General features: G+C 36.4%; 2 protein-coding genes across 2 annotated transcripts; both read right to left on the bottom strand.

The window, feature by feature from the left end:
• Positions 1–280: 280 nt before the first annotated feature.
• Positions 281–1,240, bottom strand: LOC126080291 (olfactory receptor 8K3-like). The gene has a single exon (XM_049891543.1). It carries the CDS (start codon positions 1,238–1,240, stop codon positions 281–283), a length of 960 nt encoding a protein of 319 aa, XP_049747500.1.
• Positions 1,241–9,880: 8,640 nt separating this feature from the next.
• On the bottom strand, positions 9,881–10,822 carry LOC126081272 (olfactory receptor 8K3-like). Its single transcript, XM_049893043.1, has one exon. It carries the CDS (start codon positions 10,820–10,822, stop codon positions 9,881–9,883), a length of 942 nt encoding a protein of 313 aa, XP_049749000.1.
• Between the last annotated feature and the right edge of the window lie 301 nt (positions 10,823–11,123).

Below are 11,123 nucleotides of genomic sequence, written 5' to 3'. Positions count from 1 at the left end.
GTCCCTGGCGTCCTAAAGATACATGTTCAGTGAAAGAATCATGTGAACAAGCGTGTGGGGATGTAGGGAATCTAAACTTAACACCAAATATAAGTTGATATCTGAACTATAAGCAGGAGTTAGATATCTCTAAGTAATAAAATCTAGCTGTAAAGTAAGGAAAAAAAATCATTTCTATACTTATCACTAATTGATTTTTGACTTGCCATGGAGACAAACAGTACAAGGCAAAAAGAAGGTCTGATGTAGTATATATTGCCTATTATATAATTTATTGTTACTATACCCTGCAGTTAATTTTAAGTAGAATATTTGAACACACTTTCCAGGTTCTACCGACAGTATTTTTTACCTCTTTGTTCCTCAAACTGTAAATTGTGGGGTTTAGCATAGGTATCACCATGGTGTAAAATACTGAGGCCATTTTATCCGTATCAAAGGAATGGCTGGATTTGGGATGCACATACATAAAAAATAGAGTTCCACAGAATACAACTACCACTGTCAAGTGAGATCCACAGGTAGAGAAAGCCTTGAGCCTACCCTCTGCAGAGTTCATCTTGAGGATGGCCACAAGGATCATCATGTAAGACACAAGGATTATCAGAAGAGATAAAACTAAATTGAAGCCTGAAAAAGCCAGTATTATCAATTTAATAATGTATGTGTTTGAACAGATCAAAGATATCAAGGGCAGACTATCACAGTAGAAATGCCTGATGACATTATAGCCACAAAATGGTGAAAGAAAAATTTTTATGGTCATCAGAAGAGACAAAAGGACACTGTAGACATAAGGTATGACCACCAGTACCTGGCATACGTTTGGTGACATGATGACTGTGTAAAGCAGAGGGTTACAGATGGCCACATAGCGGTCATGGGCCATTGTTGAAAGAATGAAAATGTCACTAACTATAAATATACAAAAGAAAGCCAGCTGTGTAGCACACCAATTATAGGAAATTGTATGATGACCTACAATAAAATTTGTTAGCATTTTGGGTCCAACAGCTGTTGAATAACCAAGATCAGTGAAAGCCAAATGTCTGAGGAAAAAGTACATAGGTGTATGTAGCCTAGAGTCTATCACGGTGAGGATGATCAAGCCCAGGTTACCCATCACTGAGACCATGTAAACAATGAGGAAGAATCCAAATAACGGAGCCTGCAGCTCAGGGCGATCTGTGATTCCCATTAGAATAAACTCATTCAGCACCGTTAGATTGTGTTTGTCCATCAGATCACTCAGGAAACCTACAGATGAAAAAGTATATAAATAATCACTAACTTTCAGGAGATATTACTGAATATACATATTTATATAAGGTCAATCTATATTTCTAGCTCCAGAGTTTGACATAAATTTCCCCTCTAATCTTGAAGGTAGAGAAAATGAAACCATCTTTTTGTAAATTGAAAACATCAACACACAGAGTAAACTGGAAAATTATGTCACACTAATAGTAAATATCAGTATAGAGATATAAATTATAAAGAAACAATGAAAAGAAATTCAAAGGCATAAATGTACAAAAATTGGAATAAAAACTAAAAGTTTTCAACAGCAGATTTGAGCAGGAAGGAGAAGGAATCAGTGAACAAGAAAACAGGTCAATTGAGATCATCTAGTCTAACAGGCAGATAATAATTAAATAAAATGAACAAAGCCTAAAGGTACTAACGTAAGCAAATAGAAGTTCTAGAAGGAAAGAGAGAGAGAAAGCGGCAGACAGATTATTAGAAGAAATACAGTCATGCATTACTAATGTCCAGGACACATTCGGTGCGATAGGATGTCATGTGACTTGGACTTTGCACCACGCCATATCATATACAAGCAGTCACACCATATTATATACATTCAGTCACTGAATTTTGAACAAGTTCATTTGCTAAGTCTCTCTTTAAATCGAATTTGTAAGTCGGAACAGTTAGATGTGGTTCATATCTAACGTCAGTCAAATTTCCATCTTAGTATAGAGTATATAGTGTGCCTTTCTATATAGAAAAACATTAAAGAAACACTTCCATAGATACTACTTTAGCATAATAATACGGTAATAATAATAATAATGTTTTGATGTGCCTCACAAAGAAGTACCCTTTTTTATTATGAACCATTGTATTTTTCTAGCATTTTTAATATAATAGGCTTTAAGGGGATTGATTTGTAACTACAGGTTATATGTAAGTCAGACATTTGAACCTGGGACAATAGAAAGTACTGTATAAAATATAGTACAGTATATAAGCCAGTAACATGGGTGTTTATTGTGATTATTAAGACATCTGTATTATAGGAAAAAAATTTTTTTTTCTTTTTTTTATTATAGGTTATATACCTACTGTACAATTATACACCTGACAGTGCAATCACTTTGTAAAGAAGAGTCATGAAACACATGAGTAGCATGCGGGAAGCTATTGTATTCACTACATCTGGTTACATCCTCTACGTCCTGTTCTCCAGTCAGGAGTTCTGAACCCTATTATAACCTTGTTGGACCATGGTCATATGGATGATCAGATGTTGTCTGAAGAGATATTATGCAACTCATGATTGTAATGGATCAAAAAGTCACAATTTTGATGAAAGACATGAATATACACGTTCTAGAAACTCCGAGTAAACTAAAAGATATACACTCCAAGGCATATTGTAATCATGCTGCTGAAAGACAAGGAAAGACTCTTGAAAGAAGAAAGAAAGAATTGAGAGAAGTGACTTGTCACAAACAAGAGGTCCTCAATAAGATTAACTGATAAGTTCTCATCAGAAAACATAAATGCCAGGAAAGAGTGAGTTGACATACTGAAAATGCTGACCAAAAAAAAATGTAACCAAGAATAGTGTATCAGGCAAAACTATCCTTCAAAACTCACCATGCATATACAGTCCTCAAAATATTATGGTCCTGCCATAGGATAGACATATAGATTAATGGATTAGAATTAGATTCTAGAAATAAATCCATACTTCTACAGTCAATGGATCTTTGACAAGGACACCAAAACTGTTTAATGGGTAAAAATTAGTCTCTTCAAGAAATGATGCTGAGACAAGTGGACACTTGAGTACAAAAGAATAAAATTGTGCCTTTACCTCACATCATATGCCACATTTTACTCAAAACGTACCAAAGGCCTAAATATAAAAGCCCAAACCGTAAAAATCCTAAAAGAAAACGTATAGGTAAATGTTTATAACCTTGGATTTGTCAATAGTTTCTTAGATTTAAAGCCAGAATACCAATCAATAAAAGAAAAACAAAACAGTAAATTGAACTCCATCCAAATCAAAAGCTTTTTTGCATGATGGGACACTATCAAGACAGTAAAAAAATTAATAAATCACCACAGATTGGAAAAAAGTATTTGCAAATCATATATATGACAAGAGTCTAATGTACAGAATGTACAAAGGTCTATTACAGCTCAACAACAGACAAGCAGCGCAATTAAAAAAAAGAAAAAAGAACAAAGAATTTGAACAAGTATTTCTCCAAGAAGCTCTATAAATGACCAACAGCAAGTGAAAAATTTTTCAACGTCATCCGTCATTACTGTTGTTGTCGCCAGGTCCAGTCACGGCCTCTACAGAGGGACAATAGGTTGGTAGCTGTGCATGAGGTGCATCGGGTAGGAACTGAAACCAGATCAGTCACATGAAAGTCCAACATTCCACCAGTGAACAACCACTTCTCCATTTACAGAGGTTTTTGATGACCAAGCAGTTGCTGTTGAGTAGGCTAGCATTCATGGAGACCCCAAGTGGGTCATAATACAGCTGTGCTACATAGGAGAAAAAATTGAAGTTATCAATGATTTCATTTTACTTGGATCCACAATCAACCCCCACAGAAGCAGCAGTCAAGAAATCAAAGATGCAATGCATTGGGCACATCTGCTGCAAAGGGCCTCTTTAAAGTGTTGAAAAGGAAGGATGTCACCTGAAGACTAAAGTGTGTCTGACCCAAGCCATGGTATTTTCAATTGCATCATACGCATGCAAAAGCAGGACAATGAAAAAGGAAGACTGAGGAAGAATTGATGCCTTTGAATTGTGGTATCGGGGAAGAATATTGAATATACTAGGGGCTGGCAAAAGAAGGAAAAAATCCGTCTTGGAAGAAGTACAACCAGAATGCTCCTTAGATGCAAGCATGGTGAGGCTGTGTCTTACATACTTTGGCCATGTTGTCAGGAGGGATCAGTCCCTGGAGAAGGACATCATTCTTGGTAAAGTCCCAGGGTCAGAGGAAAAGAGGAAGACCCTCAAGGAGATGGATTGACACAGTGGCTGCAACGGTGTGGTCAAGTATAACAACGATTGTCAGGACTGTGCAGGCCCAGGCAGTGTTTCATTCTGTTGTACATAATGTTGCTAACAACAACAACAACACATAGGATTTTCAATGACTAATTTCTCTGCACCACCCGAAGACTCCCAACACTAAGTTAGGTGATAACAAATGTATTTCTGCAATGAGATATCAAGAAAAATATGCATTTAATTATACCCACTTAAATATGCAAGTGATTTCTGAGGGGGAAATAAGAGAACTAAGACCAAGAGCTACTAATAAATGAAATAAAAAGATACCTTGATTTAAAGCATAACATATTTTGCTGATCTTTAATTTTGCAAGGTATCTTATTTTCTTAAACCTATAGTTGTGCAGAGTTTAATCTTATTTCTGATCTGCATTAGGTGTGTATTTACTCATTCAAAGAGTAATTTAATGACATTTCAAAGACTCCATCCAGCTTTTGGAGGATAAGGGGTGGGGCAGCCCTCCTACTGATTAAACATGATGTGAGGGAGGCATGATATAGTAAAACAGATACTTTAATATTTTGCTTTGGCCATGCCTCCAACTAAAAATTTGTATATTGCACATGACTTTGATCCCTTAGTGATATTGGTAAATTCAGGAAATATATGAAGTAAGCAAATGTCAGGATTATAGAAAATATTAGTTTTTTTTTTTTAAGTTACATGAAACCCGAAAATACTATGTGAATCTATTATGAATTGAGGTGACAAATTGTGAAATAGATCTGTTTACCTACCAATGACAATACCATATCTGACATTTAGTTGAGGGCTAAAATGTTAGAAAAACCCACTGCCATCAAGTTGACTCTAATAGTGACCCCATAGGGTTTCCAAGGCTGTAAAGCTCTACAGAAGCAGACTGCCACATCTTTCTCTCATGGATCCTCTAGTGGTTTCGACCCTCCAACCTTTCGGTTAGCAGTCGATCCCTTTAACCACTATGCCAAAAAGATCATAAAAACCTTAAGGATTTCAATGGGACATTTCCTAACAGCATTAACTGCATTTGTTTTACTATCTGAAGAATATCAACTAACCATAAAGGTAATGGAATTATGTCTAATTTTCCTCAAAGCCTGTAAAGGTGGCTGCAATATCGAACTGCCTCAAAAATTGTGATTATCAAAGAAGATCGTTAATTCCTGTGGTTAAGTCCTCTAGTGTGGGTATTAGGTTAAATGGCAGTTGGGGTCATAAAAAAACACTGGAACTCTGACGGGTAGTCACAGGAAAATGTGTCACCTACTCACCACTAATGAAGAATCTGTGTGTGCTTCCCTTGCCTCCCTAACATAACCCAAAAGGAGAATTTATGGGCTTCTTTCTTCCTTGAAGACTATCCCTGAGGAGAAGGAATGCAATTTGTTAATTATGCCCAAAGCATTTGAAAGTTTCAAACAAAGCCAATGGAATATCTGCTAATTATACAAAATACCTTTATTTTAGATAACTTTTCACAACTTCTCTGGGTTAAGCCTACTCTGCTGCCATCTAGCAATTGAAAATCAAAATATTGTACCTGTGAGGACACAATGGAGACATGTATAAATTCTACCCACTGCATAATTGTAAAAATTTCACAAGGAAAAATTATAGATCTGTATGTGTAACTGTTTTCTCCATTTTCGTGGTGTTTTGAGGGAGTCCCTGGGTGGGGCAAACCGTTAAGCACTGGGCTATTAACAGATAGGCTAGTGGTTCAAACCTATCCAGAGACACTTCAGAAGTAAGGCCTGGTGATCTGCTCCTGAAAGGCGACAGCCATTGAAAACCCTGTGAAACGAGTTTCTTCTTCGAAACACATGAGATCTCCCTGAGTCAGAACTGACTTGATGAGAATTGGTTTGTTTTTGTTTTTAGTATGGTGGTATTAATTTATTATTGAAATATAACATACATGTAAAGATGCACTCCCTATAAATATATTTTTAAAAACTTAATACATCTTTTTAACCAGAATCCACAATTAACAACAGCAAAAAAATCATTAGCAAGATCCCAGAAACATAACCACCATGCTGACATGTTGTTGTTGTTCGGTGCCATCAAGTCAGTTCTGACTCATAGTGACCCTATGTACAACAGAAGGTAAATTTGGGTAAAAGTCGTTTTAATTTGTTGTCCTTGTAGGCAACGGATATTATCCTATCACTGACAGCATTGTACTTAAGGATTCATCTTGAAATGTTCTTTTTGACAATGAATGGGACAACATGCCTCTTCAATGTTTCATTCCTGGTATAAAAGACTGTATGATTGTTTGATTCAAAATGGCCAGTACCAGTCCATTTTAGCTCTCTAATGCCTCAGATATCAATGTTCATGTGTTCCATTTCATTTTGATGACTTCCAATTTTCCTAGATTTATATACTTTGTACATTCCACACTCTGATGATTAATGAATATTTGCAATTATTTCTACTTATTTTGGGTCATGCCACATCAGCAAATAAAGGGCCCCAAAAACTTGACTCCATCCACATCATTAAGGTCGACTAAACTTTGAGGAAGTAGCTCTTCCCCAGTCATGTTTTGTGTGCCTTCCAAGCTGACGGGCTCATCTTCTAGCACCGTACCAGTCAATGTTCCACTGCTATTCATAAGATAAAACCCTATGTGGCTAATTTTCTCAGAAGTATACTGCAAGGTTCTTCTTTCTAGTCTGTCTTAGTCTGGAAGCTCCACTGAAACTAGTTCGCCATGGATGACATTGCTGGTGTTTGATATACCAGTGGCAAAGCTTCCCGTATCACAGCAACATGCAAACCGCCACAATACAACAAACTGACATGTGGTGGAACAGCATTGATAAGTTTTGCCAATTTTTATTGCCGTTCTGGTTATGTACCATCAAGTCAGTTCTGACTCATAGCGACCTTATGTACAACAGAAGGAAACACTGCCTGGTCCTGCTTCTCCTCACAATCGTTATGCGTGAGCTCATTGTTGCAGCCACTGTGTCATTCCATCTCCTTGAGGGTCTTCCTCTTTTTTCCTGACTCTCTACTTTACCAAACATGATGTCCTTCTCCAGGGACTGATCCCTCCTGACAGCATGTTCAAAGTATGTGAGAAGCACTCTTTCCTTCCTTGCTTTGAGGAACATTCTGGTTGTACTTCTTCGAAGGCAGATGTGTTCATTCTTTTGCCAGCCCATGGCACACCCAATATTCTTCACCACCACCACAATTCAAACCCATCAATTCTTCTTTGGTATTCCTTATCCATCATCCAAACTTCACATGCGTATGAGGCAATTGAAAAATCGTGGCTCGGGTAAGGTTCACCTTAGTCTTCAAGGTGACATCTTTGCTTTCTGACATTTTAAAGAGATCTTTCAAAACAAATTTGCCCAATTCAATGCATCTTTTTATTTACTGACTGCTACTTCCACTTCCGTGGGCATTGGTTGCGAATCCAAGTAAAATTAAATTCCTGAAAACGTCAATCTTTTCTCTGCTTATCATGGTGTTGCTTATTGGTCTAGCTGTGAGGATTTTTCTTTTCTTTATGTTGACATGGAATCCATACTGAAAGTTGTAGTCTTTTATCTTCATCACTAAGTGCTTCAAGTCCTCTTCAGTTACAACAACGAAGGCTGTGTCATCTGTGTAGCCTATGTTGTTAATGAATCTTCCTCCAATCTCGATGCCCCATTCTTCTTCATATAGTCCATCTTCTCAGAATATTTGCTCAAAGTGCAGATTGAATAGCTATGGCGAAAAGACACAACCCTGATACACATCTTTCTTGGCTTTAAACCATGCAATATCATCCCCTTTTTCTGTACAAATGACTGCCTCTTGGTGTATTCACAGTTTCTTCAGGAGCACAATTAAGTGTTCTAGAATCCCTGTTCTTCGCAATAGTATCCATAATTTGTTATGATCCACACAATAGAATGATTTTGCAGAGTCAATGAAACACAGGTGAACATCTTTTTGGTATTCTCTACTTTCAGCCAGACTATATCTCACATCAGCAGTGATATACCTGGTTCCATGTCCTCGCCTGTATCCAGCTTCAATTTCAGACAGTTCTCTGTTGATAATTGCTGCAGTCATTTTTGAATGATCTTCAGCAAAATTTTACTTGTGTGTGATATTTACAATATTGCTTGATAATTTCTCTATTTGGTTGGACCATCTTTCTTGGGAATAGGCATAAATATGTATCTCTTCCAGTCAATTGGCCAGGTAGTTGTCTTCCAAATTTCTTGACATACATGAATGAGCAATTCTAGCACTACATCTGTTTGTTGAGACATCTCAATTGGTGTCTTGTCAGTCCTGGAACCTTGTTTTTCACCAGTCCCTTCAGTGCAGCTTGGACTTCTTCCTTCATTACCATCAGTCCCTGATCAAATGCTACCTCCTGAAATGATTGAACATCCACCAGTTATTTTTGATACAGTGACTCTGTGTATTCCTTCCATCTTCTTTGGATGTTTCCTGTTGTTTAATATTTTTCCCATAGAATTCTTCAATATTGTAACTCGAGGCTTGAATTTTTTCTTCATTTCTTTCAGCTTGAGAAAGGCTAGGCATGTTCTTCCTTTTTGGTTTTCTAACTCCAGGTCTTTGTACATGTAGATATATATGTATATATACACAGAAAAAAACATACACATATACTGGAATTTGTATTGTAATTGCATTAATTTTATGGGGTAATTTAAGAAGACTTGACATCTTCATGGCATTTATTGCTTTCCACCCATGGACATAGTATTTCTCTAACTTTATGTCATCTTTAAGAACAAAGTAACATTTTGTAGTTTGTAGCCTTCATGTCTTCTAAATCTTACATTAGATAATTTCTTATGCTCTTTTTTATTTTTGTGCTATTGCAAATACTACTTTTAAATTCGTTTCCACATGTTACTAGTACATAGCAAAACAATTGATTTTTTCTAATACATTAATCTCTTATCCATCAACCTTTAAAAGTTATTTCTTTCTCTTCAGTTGATACATTATTCTGGATTTTTTTATGTAGAATCATGTCACTTGAAAACATTTACAACTCTATTTCTGATTTATCGAACATATACCTTTTATTTCAACAGAAATCTCAGGTATTACCCACTATAAAGGGAGACAGATTTGAAGTGTGAAGAAAGACATTTTTCAAATATTTCTCATCGCTATATATAAGCATGGTGCAAACACTGTGGTTTAAATGACATGTAAGACACAAAGAAAATGTATTTTTTTAGTTTAATATTTAAATTTTAAGAAAGATTGTTTACTAAAAGATGCATACAAAAGGATTCTCTTTAATGGTAACATATATTTGCGGCAATGCAAGAACAGCGATGTGGAATTCAGGCACTTGTTCTGAATTTGAGTCCAAACCAACATTGATACCAGAAGAATAATCAGTACTTGAACATCTACGTTAGATGTTTTGATTGAAAACAAGGAAAATTACTCTACTTTACCATGCCTTTTCTACATTTTATTTCTAAAAACCTAGAACCTTAAATAAACAACTGTCAAGAACTGATTTGTTGAATACTCACTCTATACTGAACTTTAAATAGAACTTTTGCACAAATTTTTCCATATCCTATACAAGGCACCTTTTACTTCTTTGTTTCTCAAACTATATATTAAGGGATTCAGTATAGGTATTACCACAGTGTAAAATACAGAGGCCATCTTATCGGTATCAAAGGAATGGCTGGATTTGGGTTGCACATACGTAAAGAACAGAGTCCCATATAACACAAATACTACTGTCAGGTGAGATCCACACGTGGAGAAGACCTTGTACCTCCCCTCTGCAGAGTTCATCCTAAGAATGGCTGCAAGGATCAACATGTAGGACACAAGAACTATCAGAAGGGATGAAACCAAATTAAATGCTGAACTGATCAGTATCATCAGTTCAACATCATGTGTGCTTGAACACAGCAATGTTAATAATGGAAGACTGTCACAGTAGAAATGACTGACAACATTATAACCACAGAAAGAAGAAATAAAAATCTTTATTGTGGTCAGAAGAGAGAGAAAGGCACTGTAGAGATAGGGAACTACCACCAGGCCCCAGCATACTCTTTGAGACATGATAATTTTGTAGAGCAGAGGGTTACAGATGGCCACATAGCGGTCATAGGCCATTGCAGACAGAACAAAAAGTTCACTAATGATGAACATTATGAAGAAAGCTAGCTGTATAGCACACCAAATATAAGGGATTATATTTTGATTCACTACAAAATTTACCAACATTTTGGGCCCCACAGGAGTTGAATGTCCAAGATCAATAAAAGCCAGATGTCTGAGAAAAAAGTACATGGGTGTTTTTAGCCTGGAGTCCATGTTGGTGATGATGATCATGCCCAAGTTGCTCACCACTGAGATCACGTAGATGATGAGGAACAACCCAAAGAATGGAGCCTGGAGCTCAGGGCGGTCTATGATCCCCATTAGTATGAATTCCTTTAACATTGTTAGGTTTTGCTTATCCATCCATGCCATTAAGGAAACGTACTGTGGGAAGAACCATCAGAATAGTTATTAAGTTTCTGAAGTTATCACCAGGTAAAACTTTAGTATACCATTATGTGTGAGATAAATTGATTTTTTCAGATGAAGTAATTCAAACAAAACCCATCTTTGTCATCGAACCTAGAACCAAATTTAGAAAACCGTTACAGCATAAAGAATACCATTGGTGTAGAGTTGATTCCAACTCATAGTGACCCTACCAGATATAAATAAATAAATAGTGCTGTATCTACCCTACCAGATAGAGTAGAACTATCTCATA

This window comes from Elephas maximus, chromosome 7 (genome assembly GCF_024166365.1).
Source record: "Elephas maximus indicus isolate mEleMax1 chromosome 7, mEleMax1 primary haplotype, whole genome shotgun sequence".
NCBI classification, from domain to species: Eukaryota; Metazoa; Chordata; class Mammalia; order Proboscidea; family Elephantidae; genus Elephas; species Elephas maximus.
The sequence above is the reverse complement of the archived record's forward strand: the minus strand, read 5'-3'. Positions and strand labels throughout refer to the sequence as shown.

Coding starts and splice junctions, on each gene's coding strand:
- LOC126081272 (XM_049893043.1), bottom strand. CDS start 10,822: ATGGATAAGCAAAACCTAACAATGTTAAAGGAATTCATACTAATGGGG.
- LOC126080291 (XM_049891543.1), bottom strand. CDS start 1,240: ATGGACAAACACAATCTAACGGTGCTGAATGAGTTTATTCTAATGGGA.